The sequence below is a fragment of the Leptonychotes weddellii genome, chromosome 11 (assembly GCF_054177405.1).
Source record: "Leptonychotes weddellii isolate Sample4059 chromosome 11, ASM5417740v2, whole genome shotgun sequence".
NCBI lineage: Eukaryota > Metazoa > Chordata > Mammalia > Carnivora > Phocidae > Leptonychotes > Leptonychotes weddellii.
The window spans coordinates 90,134,796-90,159,643 of NC_138379.1; the positions used below are offsets into that span (position 1 = coordinate 90,134,796).

The 24,848-nt window shown below is 41.9% G+C and overlaps 2 protein-coding genes across 3 annotated transcripts in view; both read left to right on the plus strand.

Annotated features, from left to right (window-relative positions):
- The first annotated feature begins 1,564 nt into the window (after positions 1–1,564).
- On the plus strand, positions 1,565–20,505 carry POGLUT3 (protein O-glucosyltransferase 3). 2 transcript variants are annotated; one of them, XM_081799541.1, is made up of 8 exons: positions 1,565–1,792; positions 7,392–7,589; positions 10,661–10,947; positions 14,637–14,853; positions 15,910–16,106; positions 17,077–17,271; positions 18,564–18,668; positions 20,112–20,505. In XM_081799541.1, the coding sequence occupies exons 1-8, from the start codon at positions 1,591–1,593 to the stop codon at positions 20,235–20,237; spliced, it is 1,527 nt and encodes a 508-aa protein (XP_081655667.1). In that variant the 5' UTR covers positions 1,565–1,590; the 3' UTR covers positions 20,238–20,505. The 2 variants fall into 2 exon arrangements, with proteins under 2 accessions (XP_081655667.1, XP_081655668.1); XM_081799542.1 differs by having other exon boundaries at positions 1,570–1,668.
- A 2,646-nt stretch (positions 20,506–23,151) lies between these two features.
- C11H11orf65 (chromosome 11 C11orf65 homolog) overlaps positions 23,152–24,848 on the plus strand; it is a 67,363-nt gene continuing 65,666 nt past the window's right edge. Inside the window, exon 1 of the mRNA XM_006743759.3 lies at positions 23,152–23,805. The gene's annotated coding sequence lies outside the window, so the exon portion shown is untranslated. The remainder of the gene's footprint in view (positions 23,806–24,848) is intronic.

A 24,848-nucleotide genomic window follows, 5' to 3' on the forward strand; every position in this document is an offset into this window, starting at 1 on the left:
CATTGAATATGTATTTGAAATTTGATTTACTATAAAGAATCTAGTCAAGGCATTGGTTGATCTGAAGAGATGATTTTAAAGATATGGATGGCAATGTGAAAGAAAACAGGTTGGTACAGACTCACTATTGCTAAACAAGGGTTCAGATTCAATTATATGGCTTCTTTGATATGTTCTCAAAAAATACTGGGGGTTACTGCAAGTATGATGTAATATATTAGGTCATATTTTACTATCATCCTGTATCAGCTAACCTTCAGATTATTTCTCTGGGAAATTTTTTAAGTTTGATTTTGGAAGAATGTGAATAAAATGTGTTCTACACAATTTTTCAAAGCAATAGCTAGAACACAGCAATGCTTTCTATTTAAAGCATGCAGACAACCCCACAAATTAAAACTTATCAATGAAAGTAATGCTATACTTTAGCCCTACAATTTCCCAGTGATTTACTACCAGTTTCTGAAAATCTTTCCAAAATACAAAGAACACTGTCTACAACCTCTGCTCAGTATTACTAAAATAGGTCAAGAGAACTGGGAAGGATTTTGCCCTAGTAAAAGGTGGTCATAGCAAGAATGCTGAGTAACCCAATTAAAGGCAGGAGATGAACAGGGGATGCCTGATTGTGGCATTTCTGGATTGAGCTCTGTCAAGAGGGTGCAGAATCCCTCTGTCCATTCTGCACTTTGGGTTCCCCCTGGCTTACCCAGCCAGAGCAGAATGCTTATTTTCTTTGAACAGATTCAAACCATAAGCAAATAAAAGAAGCAAATATACTTAACAAACGTGGATCAAGAGGTCAGGGGGAAAAAGGCAGACAGTGGCTGCTAGTGCTTAGGGCTCTTGCCAGCCTCTTCCTGGACCCTACCTCCAGCTTCTGAGGAGTGACCAAGACCAGTCACACCTCATTAACTACAGAGGACAGGAGCCACCTGACAGAGGTGAAGCTCACCCACCAGGCTCAAGGCAAGTCCTTCGTCCAACCTGAATTCTGATACCCCAGTGCCTAACTGCTCCCTTGGGGTTTGTCCCTAACCTAGTGGATGTTCAGAAAACACGTGTTGAGAAAAGCAAACTGTAGGGGAAGGAGATTAGGGAGAAGGGAGGGAATCTCAGAACAGAGGATCGCAGGATTAGGTTGGTGCTGGCGTGAACACACCCGTCAGAGGTGGCGTGACATTTGCCCTGCACCATGTCAACCTAGGGAAGTTCCTGGGCTAAAGGCATTTCCCTAAAGGACATGGACGTTCTTCGCTGCGGGGCCCTTTCGCTCGCCCCACGGCCATCACCACTGTGTTGGCGTCCTTTCAAAGCGGTTTCCTCCACACAGTTGACAAGCTCCGGCAACCGGAGGTGGGGGCCGGCGAGACCAGGTCTCGGCCTCACCGAGCGGACCCCCTCCGCGGGGTCCCCGGGACGGGACGCGCTCTCCGCCGACCCCCGGCAGGGCGCAAGGCGGACCCGGAGAGCGGAGCGGCGGCGCGGCGGGAGGCCGCACACGGGCCCGCCCCCGCAGCCCGGCCCCCGGAGCCCGGCCCCTCCCCGCCGCCGCCGCCGCCGCCGAGCTGGACCCCGGGCCCGGCGACCATGCGCCGCCTCCCGCGGGCCGCGCTGCTGCCGCTGCAGCTCGCCCTGCTCGTGGCCGCCGGGGCCCCCGAGGCGCCGGTGAGCGCGCCGCGGAGCCTGGTGTGGGGGCCCGGGCTGCGGGCGGGCGTCGTGCTGCCCGTCCGCTATTTCTACCTGCAGGCCGTGAACTCGGAGGGCCAAAACCTCACTCGCTCGCCCCCAGGTAGCGTTGAGCCGCCGGCCTCCGCGTCACCCCCGCTCCCCCCGCCGCCCGCGCGCCCCTCGGGAGTCCGCCCGCCGCCTGCGTGGCGTCCCTCCCCGGGCGAGTGTCGCCCTGCCTCGGCTCTGGCCGCCTCGCCTGCCCCCGCCTCCCCGGACACGGCGGGGGTGGGGGTGGGGGTGGGGGGCGGGCGTCGCTGCAGAAGCCTGTTGAATGAATGAACGAACGGACGAACGAACGGACGAACGACCTCCGCGGGGCGCTCCGCGGTTCAGGTGCGGCGCCGGCGCCCGGGGTGTTGATGAAGGCCGCGGCACTCACGGGCTGGAGACCGTGTTCCCGCGCTGTTGCAGCACGCAGGGAGTGCTTCCGCGAGCTGAGTCATCAAGCCCCAGGAGTCGCGCCGGATCGCTCGGTGGAGGCCTGGCGGGTTTGAAACCGCCACCTCCTCCGCCGAGGCCACGGCAGAGCTGGGGGCACCAAGGAAGCGCTTTGGCGTGCTAGCTTGTTGCCTTTGAGCTCTTGGAGGCAGCCTGCAGGAATGAGTGAGGCCCTGTAGCGCTCAGCTGTCCTCCCTCCCAGGGTGGGTCCTGTCCTTGAACCCCTTCTGTCCCAGCGCCCTCCCACGTTCTCCTGCTCGCCGGGCCTCTGCAACTTCTTGCGACTTGTCCTGCTAGGTTCAAGTTGTTGCCAGTCAGGATTTGCTCATCTCTGTCTCATTTATGTCCAGCCACCTGGCACCCTGTTTTATCAACAGAGACAATCAGAATACCCCAGCGCCTTTTCCGCCGCCCGCGGGAAGCTATGACTAAACTTCTTTTAGTTTTAGAAAGACTTTCCATGGCCCTGAGGACCAGAATAAAAAAAATCCTTAAACCCAGATTCGAAGTCTTCCACTATGGGGTGTATTTTCTCCTTTATAGTTTTCTTTCTTTCCTAAAAGTCATTTTATGATGTTATAATGGGGGGGAAGCTTTAGAAAGAAAAGGGAGGACGAAGGAAAAATTAATTTATACAGGAAAAAAGAAAGTTACACGATCCCAAGTGACATGCTGCTAATCTTACTATTAATGAAAGAGCTAGACATTCAAATAAAATTCTATTCCTTAATCAAAAAATATCGGCAAAGTTTTTTTTTAAGTAGCAATACTCAAAGCTGTCAAGAGGGCATGGAGATACTCCCAGTGACCTTCATCCTCTGCTGGTGGGAGCACAAATTGCTAAAATGTTACTGGAAAGCTGTTTTCCAAATGTACCAAGAGCCTTAAATATTTACAAACCTAATGTACAAAAAATACGTTTCAACAGAAATGTCCATGCCCTTTATTTCTGGTAATCTGATTTCTAGGTATCTGACCTGAGAAAATGATCAGAACGTGGTCAAAGATTTCTGTGCAAGAAATTCTTGCCACATTGTCGTTATTTATTACATCAGATTTAACCAGCCACCTCTGAGGTAATTGCTAAATAAAGTGTGGTACATTCATGTGATGGCATATTTGACAGCCCATTAAAAGCTAACATTCTAGATTCCACTTGTATGACATACCTAAAGTAGTTAAATTCATAGAAACGAAGTAGAATGGTGGTTGCCAGGGGCCGACGGAGGAGGGAAATGAAAAGTTGTTGAATCTAGAGATTTGTTGCCCCCAAATGTGAATTTACTTAACACTACTGAACTGTACAGTTAAAAATGGTTAAGATGATCAACTTTATGTTATATGTTTTAACCGGGATTTATTTTAATTTTAAAGTAAGATTTGAAAATGTTGTTTAATAATGCTTATACTAGATTATGGATGGACAAAACAGGAAAGAAATTATATAGTTTCATTTTAATTTTATAATAAATAGACGAACCTTACCTCTCATTAGTGTTGTCAGTTGTTATAGCAAGAAAATAAGGATTTTTTTTCACTCTTCTTTTTTCCCGAGAAAAATTTCCTTTTTTTTTTTTTTTTTTAAAGATTTTATTTATTTATTTGACAGAAAGAGACACAGCGAGAGAGGGAACACAGGCAGGGGGAGTGGGAGAGGGAGAAGCAGGCTTCCCGCCGAGCAGGGAGCCTGACGCGGGGCTCGATCCCAGGACCCTGGGATCATGACCTGAGCCGAAGGCAGACGCTTAGTGACTGAGCCACCCAGGCGCCCCATGGGGAAAGAAGCTATCTCTATCTTTGTTTTTACTCCCTTCTGACTTAAATTGGGTATTTCCTTCTATTATGAATGTAGGCAAAACCTATTGATATTGTTACATTCCCAGCATGTGACATAATGCCTGGCAGAGATGCTCTATAAATACCGTAGAGAAAAGAAAAGAAGGGGTAGAGGGAGGGTGGTTGGAATCTGTCGAGATGGCTGGATACGAATACTCATTTTCTGCTCAGTCCTCCTTTACCTTCATCAGTAGTGATATCTTCATAAAATAATCGTACCTCCTACTTGTGTAGCACTTCAGTGTTTTAAACTGTGCCCTGTTTACCTTGTCGTCCTTAATCGCCTTGTGAAGTAAGAAGGCTAGATGATATTATACTCTTCACTTGGCACCTAAGACACTGAGGCTCAGTGAAGCTGAAATGTTTTGCCTGTGGCCCCACAGCCATTAGGTGTTAGAGCCAAGAGTAGACACTCATCCTCTTTCTGTTTAATTAAATCTCCTGTCATATGATTGTCATGCATCAGTTTTCAGTAAGTTCCTGGAGAGCATCCATCCACGGTCAGCAGGCCCACGAGGCATTTTTGGAGAGTGACATGTAGCCTCAAGGCAAAACAGCGTGGCCTTCTGGGACTCGGTTTCCTTGGCCATGTGGGGTTGACGCTTGTTAGGATTGCAGAGCCTTAATAATCTTCCTAAACAACAGGAAAGACAGTGACTCTGTTGTTCCAAGGGTGCCAGGGGTTATTCCTCCAACTCTGAATTCTGCAAACCAATACACTAACGTGACACAGCATGACAAGGTGGATGCAGGATGGGCTTTGAAAGAAGGATTCAAGCTGTATTCAAATATTGGCTCTGCTACTCACATATAGGTGAACTTGGGCAAGTTACTTCACTTCTTGGAGGCTTGGTTTCCTGATCTGTAAAATGGAGGTGACAATGCCCACGTTACAAATTCTTGTAGGAAACAAATAAGGTAGAAAATGCAAAGGAAAATCTCAAGCTCAGGGACTGGCCCGTGATAAGTGCTAAAGTCTTCAAAAGTTCTGATTCTAATGGTGCAAGACTTTGATACTGCTAACCTCCTTCATCTACCTAGTCCCTGTATTCTCACTTCATTAGCGATCTCTCCTAAAGAGATTTGAATTGATGAAGTAGAAAAATTCAAGCTGAGCTTCAAGTCTGTTCCATTATGTTAGCCCTAGGGGCAAATGAGAATTCACATTCCTTCCATTTGAAGCAATTTCAAATTGCACTCTTCTCATTTTCTCTTTTATGAGGTTAAAATTGCTTCTTTCTATTTCAGTCCTGACCATTGTTATTTTGTGTTGATTCTAACACAGGCATGAAAGATTCCTGTGAAAATACCTGAACATTTAAAATATGTATTTCCAATGGCTCTATTTTAGTTTTATACATTTATTTTGAAATGTAGCTCTTAAATGCTATTTCAGGGACAAAAAAAATCATAACTGGAAGAGACAATACAGATCTAGTCCAATAATTTGAATTTAAGAATAATGAAACATTTTGGAACTAGTTTTTTCTATAAATCCATTTCTTTCCAAAATGATCACAGAATCATTAATATGTTTGTCTTATATCTGTTTAGTTTATTTACAATCATAAGTTTATGGAGAACAGGACTATTTGACCAAGACACTAAAACTTTTCTGTACTGGTTCCACTTTGGGGAGAAGATTATAGGAATTGCCTCCTGGTCCCCAGGCTCTGCCTGCCTGATTTGCAGTCTGCCACACTGCTCTGTCTTTCTAAAATCAAGTGAGAAATAACACAAGGCAATAACCAATGTATTTCATTTAAGCATTTCAGGTAAACGGTAACATTTTAAATAATTTCACATTAAATTATTACCTTTTTTCTTACAACATCCCCTACGTTTATTACAATTCATTTATTTTAGCAGATTTCTTTCATAATTTTATCACACTTGTTTAAAGGATGTCAAAATGTGTTATTTAACAGAAAGTTATCAGACACTACATTACGATTATGAAATTGAAGAGACCGAAGAACACCTCTCCTGACCCACAAGAAAAAAATAAAACCCTTAAAGACCAAAAGAGAGTAGAAACTTCACTCACAAGATTTAGAAACTAAGAGTAGGAGAAAGAAACTTTTTTCAGTAATTTCAAAAAATATATATTAAATATGCTTAATTTGATATGATAGATGTGAAATGAAAAACTACTTTTATCACCACTATTTTTTTTTTAAGATTATTTATTTATTTATTTATTTGAGAGAGAGAGAATGAGAGACAGAGAGCATGAGAGGGAGGAGGGTCAGAGGGAGAAGCAGACTCCCTGCTGAGCAGGGAGCCGGATGCGGGACTCGATCCCGGGACTCCAGGATCGTGACCTGAGCCGAACGCAGTCGCTTAACCAACTGAGCCACCCAGGCGCCCTATCACCACTATTTTTTGCCAGGTCTGTGAATTTCAGAGGATTCACCACTTTTTAAAAAACATTTGCCTTTGATATTATGATTAACTGTGGTTAGGACATTAACTGATCTTTATTCTCAAAGCTCTTGAGGATCAGATCTGTGCTGAGTGCACATACATCCACTGGAGTCTGGGAAGAAAGATAGTGCAACATTTATTTCTGGATCACAATGATATTAATCACAACAGTATTGTTTCAAAGCCTAAATCAGTCAGCTCATATACTACAAAAAGAGAAGGGAAAGTTTACTAAGTGGGTGTTATTTACCCTAGAATTTCCAGAAAACCCACAGAATTTTGGAGTTGAAAATGATGTTAGATCGTCCTAGTATAACTTTCGATTCAACCTGAGGAAATAAGCTTAGAGAAGTAAACTCTAGTATTTACAAAGGTGTGTGAATGTGCATGTGTGTGTGTGTCTGATATTTGTGCACAGTCTAGTAACTAACTATAATCTCTCTCTACTTAGGGAAATAGGCTTAGAAGTATAACTGGAAATTTGGGTTAACCAAAGGGAAAGTTCCTTAGAAATGAGGGTTATTAGGTATTAAAATGGTTTACAAAGAAAGCTGGTATATATTTTACAGAAGAAAGTTGGATTGTCTTGGAGCTCTGTCATTCTAAGAGTTTTTAGATTTTTAAGTATCTGGGCTGCTTTAAACCTACCCAAAGGAGAAAAGAGCAAAGAGGCAAAAAGTTAATCTCTTCCTTGCTTTTTTAACGAACTGATTTTGTTCATTCAGTATATCTTTATTGAATGACTAACGAATCAAATGTTGATTCAGATCTTTGGTTTCAAGACACAACCCAGACATGGTTCCTGGTCTCAAGGACCTTCCAAACTAAAATTATTTTGTTATTATTTTGATGGTACAGAAAAAAGTAACTTTGGTGTAGAGACACCTATCCAATAATTGGTAAGACAAAATAACCATGAAATAGTAGTTACATATATATATATATATTTTTTTTTTCAGGTCAAACACTATTCAAAGTAGTAATCAAATCTCTTTCACCTAAAGAATTAGTCCGGATTCACGTCCCCAAACCTTTGGACAGGAATGATGGGACATTTTTGATGCGATATAGGATGTATGAAACTGTCAGCGAAGGGCTGAAGATAGAGGTCCTTTATGGTGATGAACATGTGGCTCAGTCTCCTTATATTTTGAAAGGTAAGTGGTTATATTACACAATCCAGAGCCAGCCTTATATGTGTAGACCCCATGACTTTCAAAATGGCTTATGATGACCTTGAAGTCATGTACAAAAGAGTGAACGTGGTATGTGTACCTTCTGGAGCTCAATTGTAAATGATTCTGCACCTAACATGGGGCTCAAACTCTCTACCTCAAGATCAAGAGTCACGTGCTCTACTGACCAAGCCAGCCAGGCACTCCTGGAGCTCATCTTAACTTGGAATTTTGCGGGAAAAAAACTAAAGAAATTTGAATGATAAACAAGAAAATCTTGTGTATTTACCCAGGTGGTTAACATGTCTGGCACTCTTCATTCTTTTATATAATCTACATTTCCTTCTAGTACCATTTGCCTTCTGCTCAATGATCCCTATTATCGTTTCTTTTAGTGTGAGAATGCTGGTGATGAGTTCTCCCAGCTTTTGAATGTCTGAAAGAGTCTTTATTTTGCCTTCATTTTTTAAAAAATTTTTTATTGTTATGTTAATCACCATACATTACATCACTAGTTTTTGATGTAGTGTTCCATGATTCATTGTTTGTGCATAACACCCAGTGCTCCATGCAGAACGTGCCCTTTCTAATACCCATCACCAGGCTAACCCATCCTCCCACTCCCCTCCCCTCTAGAACCCTCAGTTTGTTTCTCAGAGTCCATCGTCTCTCATGGTTTGTTTCCCCCTCCGATTTCCCCCCTTCATTCTTCCCCTCCTGCTATCTTCTTCTTCTTCTTTTTTTTTCCTTAACATATATTGCATTATTTGTTTCAGAGGTACAGATCTGAGATTCAACAGTCTTGCACAATTCACAGTGCTCACCATAGCACATACCCTCCCCAGTGTCCATCACCCAACCACCCCATCCCTCCCACCCCCCCGACTCCAGCAACCCTCAGTTTGTTTCCTGAGATTATTGAAAGACATTTTTACTAAATATAGAATTGTAGATTAACAAGGTTGGTTTTGTCTCCTTTTAGTACTTTAAAGATGTTACTCCACTAGAAACTTCCCTGGTTCCCATAACATTAAAGCCATACAGCCCTACATATACTAGAAACTTAAGATCGGGAACTGTAGTGTCTTTCTACAATGTCTTTTGTCTAAAAATGTGTAACTTTTTATGTAAAAAATGTATATAACCCTATACCAAAATTTCCTTTGTCAGGACACTCTCTTCTTTGTAAAGATTGCCTGTCCCATGCAGCTGTCCTAATTGGGGCTCAAGTAAAACTCTCATCCTCTTTTTTTTTTTTTCCTTTAGAAATTCTAAAAAAAAAAAAGATGTTACTCCACTGTCCTCTTACTTGCATTGTTTCCAACAGTGTATCTGCTGACATCCATATATGTGACATCCAGTATATCTACTGTTCCTCTGTACTGCTCAAGGTTTTCTCTTTAAGTCTCTTGAACAATTTGATTATTATGTGCTTTGGTGTAATTTCCTTCATGTTTCTTGTGCTTGGGTTTGTGGAGCTTCTTAGATCTTGGGGATTATAGTTTTCTTGTGCTTGGGTTCATGGAGCTTCTTAGATCTTTGGGATTATAGTTTTCATTAAATCCAAAAAAATTTTGGCCATTATTTCTTCAATATTTTTTTCTGTTCTACTCCAGAGTTCCTCCCACAATTCCAGTTACCCCTGTATCAGGCTTGAAACTATCCCACAGCTCAGTGATGCTCTTTTCATTTTTAAAATTCTTTTTTTTCTCCATTTCATTTTGTATACTTTCTGTTGCTACATCATTAAGTTCCCTAATCTTTCCTTCTGCAATGTCCAACTTGCCATTAATTGTATCCAGTGTATTTTTCATTTCTTGTCGCTTTCTTATCTTCTTTTTTTTTTTTAAGATTTTATTTATTTGAGAGAGAGAATGAGAGAGAGCAACATGAGAGGGGGGAGGGTCAGAGGGAGAAGCAGACTCCCTGCAGAGCAGGGAGCCCGATGCGGGACTCGATCCAGGGACTCCAGGATCATGACCTGAGCCGAAGGCAGTCGCTTAACCAACTGAGCCACCCAGGCGCCCCGCTTTCTTATCTTCTTGAGCATTTTTCTGGAATGCAGTGAAATTACTTGGAAATAATTTGAACCTTTCAAATTGCTTTTACAATTCATTAGGCAAGACCAGAACCGTGTTTAGTCTGGGGCTAATTATTCCCCACCACTCAGGCAATACCTCTCTGCCTACTCTACCCTAAGCCCCAGCAATTAGGATGCTTCCCAGTCGGTCTGCTGTGAACAGGTACTATTCCCAACCCTGTATGACCAGTGGGTATTGTTGCGTCCAGTCATTCTGGATGGTTCTTTCCCTGTCTTGGATAATTTCCTCACCTATATACACTGCTCAGAAACCCTAAATACTTGAAGGGGAACCTTTTGCAGATCTCTGGAGTTTTCTGGCTGTGTGGTTCTCTCAGGGAATGTGTCCTACAAATGCTAGCTGCCTTGTTCTCCCTGGACACCCAGCTCTGTCCCCTCAACTCAGTGAGACTGCTGGGCTCTGCCTACACTTCTCCCCATTTCCATAACCTGGAAACTCCCTTAGGCAGTAAGTTTACAAACTGTAGGGCTCACCTCATCTATTTCCCATCTCTCAGACTCACTGTCCTTCACTGCCTCATGTCCAGTGGCTTAAAAACTGTTTCATATATTTTGTCTCTTTTTTTGTAGTTTCAGGTAGAAGGGTAAATTGGTCCATATTACTCATGTTGTTCTGAAGTAGAAATCCTCAAGAAACATAAATAATTTTTTAAAAGTTTTTGTAAAATTATGTTAATCTTTATACTTTTATATTAAGTTAAATATATTTTAAATATATTTATTAAATATTAAATGTATTTATATTTAAATATATTGTATTATTATTATTAAATATATATTATAAATATATTAAATATTAAATATATAATATAAATATATATTATCCCTGTCTGGAGAATCTTCAAATTCAGCAAGAAGTCATCCCATGTTCCTATCAGGGGCAGAAACAACCCCCTGTGTGGAGGTGTTTGTTAATGGAGTATGGCATTACTCATGTCTTTGTCTTCCCTAGGACCAGTGTACCATGAGTACTGTGAGTGTCCTGAAGAGGATCCTCAGGCCTGGCAGAAAACTCTTTCTTGTCCAACCAAGGAACCACAGATTGCAAAGGATTTCGCTTCCTTCCCCAGCATCAATCTCCAGCAGATGCTAAATGAGGTTCCAAAAAGGTTTGGGGATGAGAGGGGTGCCATTGTTCACTACACGATTCTCAATAACCGTGTCTACCGGAGATCTTTAGGGAAATACACAGACTTCAAAATGTTCTCAGACGAGATTTTGCTGTCACTGGCAAGAAAGGTATGAGAATGAATTCATTGGTTCTGAAACAATACAGAGTTGACCCTTAAATGACACGAGTTTGAATTGCATGAGTGCACTTACACATGGACATTTTTTTATAAATACATGACAGTACTGTAAATAGTATTTCTCTTCCTTATGATTTTTTTTTTTAAAGATTTTATTTATTTATTTGACACAGAGAGAGAGGGAACACAAGCGGGGAGGGTAGGAGAGGGAGAAGCAGGCCTCCCGCCGAGCAGGGAGCCCGATGCGGGGCTCGATCCCAGGACCCTGGGATCATGACCTGAGCCGAAGGCAGACGCTTAACGACTGAGCCACCCAGGCGCTGCTTCCTTATGATTTTCTTAATTTACGGTTTCTTTTCTCTAGCTGATTTTATAGTGAGAACACAGTATATAATACGCATAACATACAAAAGATGTGTTAATCAACTGTTATGTTATTGGTAAGGCTTCTAGTCAATAGTAGGCTACTAGTTGTTAAGTTTTGGGGGATTCAAGATTTATACACAAATTTTAGACTGTGTGGGTGTTGGCCCCTCTAACCCCTACATTATTCAAGGGTGAACTGGGGTTTACTTATTTCGTTGTAACTTTGAGATGCTTAGAACAATGGCAAAGGATGGAAATGGATTCCAAGCTTGGAAATGTGAATTTAAGATGTCCACCACCTGAGTGTTCATAAATTCTCCCCCCTTTATGGATCTTTCTTTCCTGTAAATTAAGTGGCTTGAGCCCCTATCTCAGGCAAGTAGGTCCTACAGAGCACTTCCAAGGTTTCTGTGGACTCCCAGACATGTTGAGCCTCAAGGTCACTCTTTTTTTTGAGATTTCTGTATTTATTTGGGAGAGGTAGACACATACACAGAGTGGTGGGAGGGGAGAGGGAGAGAGAGAGAATCGTCAAGCAGGCTCCCTACTGAGTGTGGATTCCTGATGCAAGGCTCATTCTCACAACACTGAGATCACAATCTGAGCAGAAATCAAGAGTCGGACGCTTAACCAACTGAGCCACTCAGGTGCCCCTGGAGGTCACTTCTTGAAATTCTCTGTTGTGGTGAATACTCCTCCCATTCAGATACCAGTTTCTGCAGCTGTTTTGTTCTTATCACCTCAAAATGACTTGAACTTCGACCACTTTTTCCTTGTTTTACCCTAAGCGCCTCAAAAGATAGCATGCATGGCACATTTTGTTGAAGGTTCTAGTAACAGAGAGGTTATTTTGTACCAGTGCATAGTAAAAAGCACTCCAACAAAAACCCTAACATTTAAAAATAAACATTCCCTCTATTAATCAGACTCAGTCATCCTTGCCTCTGGGAATTTCTCACTGCCCATCATTGGGCTTCAGGTCTTGGCTTCTTAGTGAATACAGCTGGGCCTCTATCTCTCAGAAGACTTCTCACTTCCCCTCACCCCCACCCCTCTCCTGAACCCTTCTTCCCACATTTACTGCACTCTTTTTTTTTTTTTAAAGATTTTTTAATTTATTCATTTGAGACACAGAGATACAGAGAGAGAGAGAGAGAGAGAGCATGAGCAGGGAGAGAGGCAGAGGGAGAGGGAGAAGCAGGCTCCCCGCTGAGCAGGAAGCCCGATGCGGGGCTCGATCCCAGGACGCTGGGATCATGACCTGAGCTGAAGGCAGACGCTTAACCATCTGAGCCACCCAGGCGCCCCCATTTACTGCACTCTTAAGCAGAGCAGCTCGAATTGCCTTTTGTTCTTCCTCCCTCCTGACCATGCAGAGTGAAGGGTGAGGATGAGCATTTTCTGTCTTTCCCACCCAGAAAGACTGTCAAGGTAGTTTTCTAAACCAAAAGTCAACTTCGGTGATATGAGGTATACAATTTCCCAAGTGTGCTGAATGTGGGGTTGCAACCAATTCTTATTTTATTTTATTATTATTATTTTTTAATTCTTATTTTAAATAGCAGCCCCCCCCCCGCACCATCCCCACTGGCCCACCATATGAGCATATTAAAGATACTTGATCATAAAGGGGGTGCCTTCTTCCTGGCCTACTGCCCTGTATTCCCACCTCGGACTCACGATGGCAGTGACTTTACGAGTGATGCATTTGTCCCTTAGAGGACGTTGGGCGATGTCTAGAGACAGTTTTGGTTGCACAACTCGGGGTTGCTAACAGCAGATCCTCTAGTGCACAGAACAGCCCCCACAGCAAAGAATTACCCAGACCCAAATGTCAGTCCTGCGGAGATTGAGAAACCCTGTTCTGTAGTGAGAACTCCTGGTGTGGAGTTTATTGGGCTGATAAGTGAGAGGAGGGAAGCGAGGAGGGTGAATCGTCACACCCCTTGGCCTTCCCTCTTGTTCTAGGTTCTTTGCCCAGTGGCTGGGAAGAAATCCAAGATAAATGAGACTCATCGCTGGACTTTGAGCCACCTACTCTAGTGGGACTTGTTTTTTGTTATTTGGAAATTAGAGTAGGATGTGAGTACAAATAGTGGTACCTCAACGTGATAGGCCTGTAAGAAAAGCAGGCCCCCCGGGTGAAACTGCCTGAGGAGGGCGAGCCATGGAGGAGGTGACATTCGGTCTGGGTTCGAAGGACGAGAAAGGAGACTGCCAAGGGAATAAGTAGGAGAAGAATATTCCAAGTGAGAAGGGAAGTACATGGGAGACTGGGTTGCATTTTCAGAGAGTAGCCTGAAGTTTACTGGCCCACGCTCAGGTGGAACACGGTGACAGGGCCTTGCTTTCTGGCCAGAGACGTTAGACCTTGTCCTGCAGGCTTTAGGTTCCATTGACCCTGGTGGTGACATTAATTTGGGTTTTAGGAATTTGGGCAGCAAGGTGAAAGCAGATCAGAGTGGGGAGAGCCTAGTATCAGAACACCTAGTGAGCAAGCTCCTGCAACAATCCAGGTGAGAAATGAGAGAAGGGCCTCGTGTAGGGCATTGACCACGGAGGTGCACACGGAGTGGCCGAGTCCAGAAGCAAAGGTAGACGTGATGTGGAGGTTTGGTAGTGAAGCAAAAGAAGGGCTTCCTCTAACCTTGTCGATTCTCAGGTAGGCAGCTGACAGAAAGGGTTCTTGAAGCCACTTACTCATACCTTTCCATATCATGTCCACTTCTATAATAATAAGCAATTTTGATAATTAAAAAAAATTTTCATTAAGTAATCTCTGCCCAAAATGGTGCTCGAACTCACGACCCCATCATCAAGAGTTGGACGCTCCACCAGCGGAGCCAGCTGGGCACCCCAATACTAAGCAATTTTTTTTAAAGATTTTATTTATTTGTTTGACAGAGAGAACGAGAGAGAGAGGGAACAAGCAGGGGGAGGGGCAGAGGGAGAAGCAGACTCCCCACTGAGCAGGGAGCCCAATTTGGGGCTTGATCCCAGGACCCTGGGATCATGACCTGAGCTAAAGGCAGACACTTAATGACTGAGCCACCCAGGCTCCCCAGTAGTAAGCAATTTTAAATGCCACCTCTGAACAAAGGGTACTTCCTCCTGGTTAAGTGAATTTGCCATGTACCGTCCTCACCCTTGATTTTCTGATACTGCTGATGACTGAGAGGCATTCTTCTCTCTTCTGCTGTTTTCACATGTTCACTTTTATCAGGCATATTTTAAGGAGCCAAAGAACGGAAGCATTTAGTACCTAAAACTGAGGTCTTCCCAGCACTGATGTTTCTTCTTTTGTTTATTTAGGTCCTTCTCCCCGATATAGAATTTTATATTAATCTTGGAGATTGGCCTCTGGAGCATCGAAAAGTCAATGAAACGCCTGGCCCTTTACCTGTCATTTCATGGTGCGGCTCCTTGGATTCACGGGATGTTATCCTTCCAACGTATGACATCACCCACTCCACACTTGAAGCAATGAGGGGTGTCACCAATGATCTCCTCTCTATTCAGGGAAATACAGGTAAATTAAAGTTTATTCTCAAAGGAAAAACAGAGGTAAAAAGGGAATGTTCAGTTGGAGAGAACAAAAGTATATATTTAAATACCATTGTTCTTATTTTCTAACCAAGAAGAAAGAGCAGTGTAGGATTCTTCTAATCCAAAAATTAGGTATGTGGGTTGGGCTAGTTGTCCAAACCTACTGTAACTGAGTCTCCTTTGAGTTGGTCATTTGTAAATACCATTTGAAAATATATATTTGGTAAAATTGTCACTTAATGCTGACTCCGATGCCCTTATATTGCTGGATGAAGAGAGCATTTTGAAAAATATAAAATGATATGCAGATGTGAGAGAATTATGCTAGCAGCAGAATTTGGGTGTTACTACTTCCAACACTTAGTAAGGAATTTTCCCCTTTCCTCTTTCTGCCTGGCTTGATCCTTCAAAATCTGAATTCCTCCCCGCCCCCCCATCCTTTGATGGCTTTACATATATGGCATAACACACCCTAGAATTAAACCAAACTCCCTGAATAGAATAAACCCTGCCTGTCTTTACAACCTCTGCTCCTGTTTATTGTGATTTGGCAGACTCGTTTAGTACATGCGACCAGAGACTCTTTACAAACTACCTAAAGGTAACATAAAATGAAAACTGACTTTTTATTGGGGAACAGTGAATTCCTGGGAAGTGTGCTAAAATACTAGAGAAAGTGACCCCCTCCAGTTTCTGTTTTATGATTTATCAAATAGTAACAGGTGTTAACTAATGACCTCTCTTTAGAATAATAGAAATAGACTAATTCTTCTAGAATACTATCTAGAAAGAAACACACACACACACAGAGTTGGGCTATATATACATGTTTTTATTTCACAGCTTATTAGACAAAGTCTTTCCTGTATTCAAAAGTGATGTGCTCAAAATTCTGGACAACCTAGGGATTAAAGATGTAGATGTTACTTAGTTACATTATCTTAAATGATAATTTAGATAGATTACAGAGGAATATGCTTACGGTTTTTATAAATGTCAAGTTCATAATCATATTTTTTTTATGGCTTCAAACTTCTAGGGCCTTCCTGGATCAATAAAACAGAGAAAGCTTTCTTCAGAGGTAGAGATAGCCGAGAAGAGAGGCTCCAGTTGGTACAGCTGTCCAAGGAAAATCCAGAGCTCCTAGATGCAGGAATTACAGGATATTTCTTTTTCCAAGAGAAAGAAAAGGAGCTTGGAAAAGCTAAATTGATAGGTTTCTTTGATTTCTTTAAGGTATGTGTTTTTGTCTTCTTGTATGTATATGAAGTGATAAACTTGTGTCATGATGATAGGGATGTGAACAATGTGACAAAATCTGACTGGCTAGAGAACTCTTTGGTACCGATTACTAAAGAAAAAATTAATGACTAAATCCATGAGTATATCCTGTTTGTTTCAGTGTGTTATAATGAAAAGAACATTGGATTTGAGCTCAGAGAATAGAGGTTTATAAATTTATCTGAACACCGATTTTCTCATTTGGAAAAAGAGGAAAAAAAGAAAGAGCTTATGATAATACTTGCTTCACATTACTATGATCAAGTGAGGTTTAATTCCCATGAAAAGTGATTTTGAAATGTAAAGCGAGGCTTATTAATCCAGCAAATGGGTAAATGGGGTACATCTTGTGTTGCTAACACCACACTAGTCCCTAAACTTCTCCAGGTTTCTGTCTCCTCGACTCTAGAACTGAACACTGGAGATAAGGCTTTCCTTTTTCATACTTACCTGGGAAGAAGGAACCAATGAAATAATGTATACATGAAAGTGTAAATTGTTACCAGGAGTCAGCTTTAATAAACCTACAGCTTTTGAAACATTTTCCTACCGGGTCACAGAAACCTGAATCCATTACATAGAGTTGAAATAGGTATTCCTATTACTTTTGAAACATTTTCCTACCGGGTCACAGAAACCTGAATCCATTACACAGAGTTGAAATAGGTATTCCTATTTCCTCAAATTATTTGTCTTATCCTTAAACGCATTGTGTTTCTTAAAATCGACGTGCTCAAGGCTGTTTATGATTTCAATACAAAGAGAAAACGTGAGGTACAAAATAACGTATAAAACTTTTAAACACTGAAGTTGGAACGTGGAAAATAATTCTTTTATATTTATTATGACAGTGTTGATGACAAGCAGAAGCGAAGCAAATGGCTGTTAAGTGTTTCCTTTGTTTATGTTTGTTTTACTATTTTAGTACAAGTATCAAGTGAATGTGGATGGGACCGTGGCAGCTTATAGATATCCGTACCTCATGCTGGGCGACAGTTTGGTTTTGAAGCAGGACTCGACATATTATGAACATTTCTATGTGGCACTGAAGCCTTGGAAACATTATGTTCCAATTAAAAGAAATCTCAGTGATTTACTAGAGAAAGTTAAGTGGGCCAAGGTACGTTTTCTGCAATTTTAATTTCTTGAGGCAATAACAAACTTACCAGGATTATTTACATGAGTTCCATCATGACCCAATTTAACTTGACATAATTTAGTCAAAAGAAATGTTATTTCCTGAAATTTTTGTTCCCTTGAAATATCTAAAGAATCAACATCAGGATCATTTTAATACCCTTTATCAACATTTTGGAGGATTTTTAGAAGGTTTAGAAGATTTAAAGACAAGCGTCATGTAGAATATAGGTTTTTCTGAAGGAATCACTATTCATGCATATACACACAAGCAAAAACACACCACATGCAAATGACAGATTGAAAATCCCAGGGCTAGAGTGCTCTATGCACAAGAAGACACTGGAGGCAATTATGATACCCTTTTCTTTTCTCCAGTTAGGAAAAAGACACAATGAATGCATGCTATATACAACATCCCAAGAATCACAAGTTTCCCATAAAATAAGAATTCTTTTTTAAAAAAAGAAACATATTACAAAGCTGTTGTGTTTTATTGTGAAACTATAAAAATTTACCCTTCTGCGGGTAAGACTTCATTCTATTTCTAAGTTTCTGAGAAGCAATATTCGGGTATGCAAATGACTGGGTGCCTGAGGCAGAATCATTTCTGTGGCCCTTTATAAAGAGTCAGGATTGCTTGTCAGTGGCTTTTCTAAAGGGCAGCACAGTAGAATATTAGCTATTTTCCAAAGTGTAATTAGAAACAGTGACCATTCCTGGTACTGAAGGAACAGCCTGTGGGTGCAAATGGCTGAATTTATGATTACAGCAATAAGATAGGCCTTCAAAGGTACCGTTTTATGACAACTTTTGGGCTCTGGCTGCATATTAAAATGGAGTTTTTAAGAGATGTTATAACAAGAAAAAGGATTAATTCTATTCCAGACTGTATTTTAATATCAAGCAGAGAGGCTCTAGGATGGGGGGACAGAGGATGAGCCCTAAATTTCTCGGGTAGCCAGGACAGTACCAGGGTAGTCTCAAGAGAGACTGCATGTCTGATGTGCGTATGGCGGGGAGGGCACTCCGGGCCTGTGGACCGGGGTCCAAACATGTGTGACCACTTCTGTGTAACACGGGGCTCTAGGAAGGTACCTTGGCGATTTCTCAGAGCCTCGCTCCGAATTATCTTCCTCATGTCCCACGTCCCATGCTGGTCACATTCAACCCCATCTCTGTCCTGCTTCATACGCACCAGTAGCCTTCTTTGGGGCGTCACAGGAGTACTCTTTATTCAGTGCGTGTGTATGTGTGTGTGTTTAACCCTTTCAGGAAAATGATGAAGAAGCCAAGAAGATTGCAAAAGAAGGGCAGTTGGCTGCTAGGGAGTTGCTGCAGCCCCACCGGGTTTACTGCTATTATTACAGAGTGCTCCAGGTTAGTTACCACCGGCTGTCCCCCCCCCCCCCCACCCCGCCGTCTCAGGCATCCTCACGCGCCATGCTGGGCCTGAGTGCCTCACTTCCTGAAAGGGTTCAGAGCGTCAGCCCATGGAACTCTCTGGAAGCCGAGGACTGGCCCAGCCTGTGGAGAGATGGGAATAGCGCTGAGACCTTTTGTGGTCTCCATATTTGTATCTCCACTCACTGTTACGAAAAACAATGCATAGAACCCTTGCGAATACAAATTAAAAGCTCCTCCTACCTCCCCAGTCTTTTTATTAAATGCCTTATGGAATTCCTAATTTAGGTATTTTCTGAACCTCAGAGACCATCTTCCTATCTAGAAAATAAGGAGGTTGGACTAGAGATCATTAACATCTCTCTGCTCAAAAGGTCTACCTCTTTGTTCTTCTTACTAAAGATTCATGCTTTTGCTATCACAGTGTAGGATGGACAGCAGATATTTAGTTTGCTGTAGAAAACAAACAAGTGAAATATATTTATAATGGTTTTAACACCTCAGGCCTAATTACTGAAGTGCAAGTGTTTATTGGGAATCTAAGAATTGGTTCTTTGGGTAACTATCTTGTGTTTCACACAGTAAATTCTAGACAGGAAGAAAAGAAAAAAAGAAACAATGCTTTTTTGTTTTTAACCTAAACTTATTTTTCTGTGGACAGAAAAACACATTTCTTCAGATGCCTGTGGATATTACCCTCTCATAGAAAAATAAAAATGATAAATTTCACCATTTACTAAAATCAGCCTTTCCCTTGAATGAGTTGTATGCCCTGTTAGTCTACCTATAATATTAATAGTAGGAGTTTCTCCCTCTAAAATACTCATTAGGTTCCTCTGCTCATGTCAGTATTTTGTTGGGTTTGGCCCAACATCAGGAATCTACAGCTAAATGTATATAGAACCACTGAATCAAAGTCTAATTTATAGGAATATTTCAGTCAGTGGCTAAAGTAGAGGGACATTACACAGGTCTGTCACCATTTACAAAACGTATGTGACTATGAGCCTACAGGGAAGGGTGTGGGGGACTGCCAGCTTTATTTTGAGATGCTTATCATCTCTATTGGTTGATTTGAGTGTTCAACAAATGTACTTATTCATTAATAAGTGGAGAATGAATGCCAAGAGGTGCCACTATTTCAAGTAGGGACCCTTGGCTTGATGTGCCTTTTGTGGAGGCTTCCTAGGTACACATCAGATTGTGGATTGGGGTTCCTTGTTAGACTCTGAAATATTGCACTTAGTGCCTCTAAAACCTGAAGTTAAAATGCAACTTCAGGACCGGAATAAACCAGACCTTTGGTTTTTAGTCTCAAGATACACAGCAGCTAGAAACACTGGCCTGAGTGGGGTAGGGAGGGTCCAGTGGAATGAAGCGTGGACTAATCTTTCAGTTGCCTTCAAACACGCATTTCAGAAATACGCTGAGCGCCAGTCCAGCAGACCCGAAATACGTGATGGGATGGAACTCGTTCCTCAGCCAGATGATAACACGTCTCTCTGCCAGTGTCACCGGGAAGGACCTTTCAGAGAAGAGCTCTAAGTCAGCTCACACGGACACTCCTGTGAATGCCAGTGACACACGCAACGCACGCCTTCGGACAGAGGCCGCGCTGTAGGCAGCGCGGTGCTGGAGACACGTGGACGGGCGGAGCAGGATGCGAGCAAGTATCACAAGCCTCTTTGAATATTCTTTTCTTTTGTGTAAAAACTGCTATCATCGATATCACAGTTGCTCTAAACAGAAAACTTGCGGGTCATAGCAGACAGGCTTGCCAAAATAGAAATCACTGTAAAAAAAAAAAAAGAAATCACTATGAAATGATGTATACCATATTTCTTAGTTTGTTGCTATCCCTTGTTCACTTTCCCTCTCCCTCTTCCAATTATGAAGAAAAAACGTTTGTGCAGGGTTCTTCCCCTCTTACTGCGTAATTTCACCTCCTACAAGCTGCTTTGGACATTGAGTTATAGCAAGCCTCCTCTTGGAAGGTCTGATAAGAATAATTAAGGAAGAAAAGGATGGCTCCCTTGTTAAAGGTAGCTTGGAGACCGTGGAGGCCACGTTTTTTAAAGCTCACTCGTATCTTTTTAGCTAAGTTTTATCAAGGACTGAGACAAAATTAAGGAGAAATTATGCCATAAGCTAGTAATTCCCAATCTATCTGGGTGGTACACCCATCAAGGACAACACAATTATTAGTAGATGAGAACTTTCTGTGGGTACCACTCATTATCTATGTATTGAATAGATGGAAGGTAACTACAGTCAGGTGGGGATCTCTAGTACTTTTTTGAATCTTTAAAAGGGACACTTGAAAACATCTGCCAGAAGCAGCAGTAAGCCTGGTACCTTGGGATTCACCAATAAGCTGATAAGAAAGGCAAGCATCCCGAGTGCACCCCTCCTCTGTTTCAGTGAATTGCTACAAGAAAAACTTTGGAAATTTCCTTTGCCTTTTTGGACAGGGTCAAAACTTAAAGACTTATAGCCCAGAGATTCATTACACACTCCTTGTAAAACCACCAATCCAAGATTCACTCCACTAAAGAACACACTCCCGAAGCAAGAGCTAGCTACACTCCCAGTATAAAAATATTTACTCCCCTAATTGAAATATTTACTTAATCTGAGAAACAATGTAACCACTTTAAGGTAGTCATATCCTTTTATGAAGGTTCAAGAAGAACACAGAATTGTGTAACTAGACAAGAGCAAAACCACATTTAGGAGAACAGTGTCGTCAAAACCAAGTACCCAAGGAAAACACCCACCAATTGTACACCCACAAAAGTACAAGGTCACGAGTATAAAATAAAGGGCAGCTGTACTAGGACCACTAATGAATCCATGTCCTGCATATATTGTACATGGAGTCTGGGGTTTGTCAAAGCTGAGATTATTGAAAGAAAATTTGCCTTCCTTCACACCAGCCTGCCCACCAACCCCGGGTCCTTCCTTGTGGCTGATGGCATCTTGTTAGAAACATCTTAAATTTTTAAAATGTCTATCATCTGCTGCCAAACAAGCCTGATAGTTAAAAGTGAACTGAGATACACCACACAGCTTCTGAGCTTAGAACAGGAAAAGGATATGTTTAAGAAAGTAAGTGGAGCCCTCAAAAAATTCCATAGGGAGTCAGCAGTCAATCTAGATAATTTTCCATCCACCCAGCACAGTCATAGTCTTTAACAAGAGTTAGTTTTACATGGCTTTCTGGTTTGTTGACACGAATATAACTTAATAAAATCGTTTTACTAAAACCCTGATTTTTTTCCCCTTCGAATTCACACAATATCTAATATTCCATTAGTTGTTTTTAATACTTCAACTTTCCTTAAAAAATCTGATTTTTAAAAGGAAGAGAGGAGTATGCAGGTAAATACAATAAGTGAATTTATCTAAATAAGCTGCCAGCATGTTTGTTGCTGTATTGTTTTTATTAGTAAAATGTTGGAAGCACCTTGATTAGCTTTCATGAGGGAACTAGCTAAATAGTTATTGATATATAAAGGAATGTAATACAACTATTTTTAAAAAGCAGCCCTAAATGTACTATCATGAAAGATTTCCATTACAGTATTCAGTGAAAAAACTAAGTTACAGAGCAACATGTATAATGTGAAACCATGAATGTAAAAAACAAAAATATATTTGTGTGGTTGAAAGTTTGGAAGGATTTTACCACTATCTGAGGAAGAGATGGAGAGAAGGGAATTTTTACTTTTTGCTATATACCTGTCTATGATATTTGTTTTTGCTACAAGTAAGAATCAGATTGTAAAATAAAGAAAAATGTAAACCCAGGAAAAGACTGTAAGTGCACAAAAGATATACATAAGAAAATGGATATTTATATTTCCATTATGCTGTTTTTAAATCTACTCTGTCTAGAATTTTATATCATGGGACATATTATATACACTTTTTAAATGAAGTAAATTTTCTAAATAAAAGTTTGAAAAAGATAATTTCTGTTTTTAAGAAAGACTGTAACCACCAGGGGACCTGGGTGGCGCAGTGGATTGAGCCGCGACTCTTGGTTTCGGCTCAGGTCATGATCTCAGGGTCCTGAGATTGAGCCCCGGGTGGGCTCCAATCTCAGTGGGGAGTCTGCTTGAGATTTTCTCTCTCCCTCTGCCCCTCCCCCTGCTTGCACAGGTGCTCTCTCTCAAATAAATAAATAAATCTTTTAAAAAAATAAGAAAGATTGTAACCACCTATAGCCCTGGTATTTCTGTAACTGTGTTGGTCTAATTTTAATTTTATTGTGTCTTCATGAATAAATGAACCCAAACTTCTATCACTACCAGTCAATCCCTAGTAGGTAGAAATCTAATATTATGGGGAAAGAAATTTGGGCTTGACACCATTATTTTCTCTTATTTCAGGTGAAAATACACAAAGTACAGTGTCTTAGCTGGTTCAGGTCACCATTATACTGGTTTTGCTGTAACTACCTATAGTGACAGGTTAACTATCACTTATTGTAGTGATCACTTAGCAATATAAACAAGTACCAAATCATGTTGTACACCTGAAACTAATGTATGGTATATGTCAATTATACCTCAATTTAAAAAAGTAAAATAAAACTGGTTTAGGCTTTACCAGCTAAAGAGCTTAAATCTAGAAATAGCATTGGACTACAATCACCTGTCACTTATTCTTTGATCCTGAGCACTAGCTGCCAAATCACGCAAAGGATCCGTTTTCTTATTTACAAATGAATAAATTACTTAAATATGAAAGATTTTGTGTATTTCTCCCACATCTTTAAAGTCCTTGGTGGAAGTGACCGGACTTTGTAATAAGTTTAGCCCCAATTCGCAGAAATTCACTTTGGTTTCCCTTTCGAAATCCTTTGCCTCAAAGCCATTAATAATTGCAGCGAGACCTCAGGCTCAGCTATCACATTTTTTTCCGTTTTGGATCCCCTGGAGACAGTGAGGTGTGGGTGGAGGAAAGGGCGGGGCCGGGGGGCGGTGCTAAGGGAGGCGGTGCTAGGGGCGGGGCCTGAGGCGGGTCAGAACGGAAGTAGAGTCGCGTCATTTCCGTCTGCCGTGTAACCGAGGAGTCCAGCAGAGCCCGGGACCGCGGCGATTGACAGGTGAAGGGAATGGTGTCCCCTCCCTCTCCGCCAGTACCACAGCAGTTCCGCTCGCCTTTGTGGCGCCTGGTCTGAGCCTGTCCTTCTCCAGCGCCCTAAAGTCCCCCTGCCCTTGAGGTCCGCTCCCCATCCCACCCCTTAAAAACGTTTGGTGTCCCTGAAGCCCTCCCTTCCCCGGCCTCCAGCTCCTGGTTTCCAGCGCTGCCCACGACTGACACCCCCCCAACACACCCCCACCCGCTGTGGCTGGACGCGCTCCCCGCTCGTCCTGCCACCTCCCGGGCCCCCCTCCTCGCACCTCCGCAGAGACCTGGTTTCTCCCCCTTGAGGCCGAGGGCGAGATAACTTGTTAACCCACCTCACCTTTTTTTTTTCTGGGATTTTTTTTTTTTTTTTTTTCCGGCTTCGACTCATGACACGGTTTTCTGTCCTTTCATTGCGTTATTTGGAGCTGGAGAAGGGAAAAGCGTTCCTAACACCACCATGTTAGTGGTGGTTTGCCCTCCTCCTCAGCCCTCGGTATAAAGGACTACAAGGAAAAAAGGAAGAGTGAAATCACAAAACTGATCAAAAAGGTCACAAAACACATTGATGTATTTACTAAAACAAAGGAGGAAGTGTAGGTTCCGATCCCAGCATATTAGTTTTAATACTCTTTCCCAGCTTTTATTTTTATTTTTTTAATTTTATTTTATTATGTTAATCACCATACATTACATCATTAGTTTTAGATGTAGTGTTCCATGATTCATTGTTTGTGCATAACACCAGTGCTCCATGCAGTACATGCCCTCCTTAATACTCCTCACTGGGCTAACCCATCCTCCCACCCCCCTCCCCTCTAGAACCCTCAGTTTGTTTCTCAGAGTCCACAGTCTCTCATGGTTCATCTCCCCCTCCGATTTCCCCCCCTTCATTTTTCCCTTCCTTCTCCTAGTGTCCTCCATGCTATTCCTTATGTTCCACAAATAAGTGAAACCATATGATAATTGACTTTCTCTGCTTGACTTATTTCACTTAGCATAATCCCCTCCAGTCCCGTC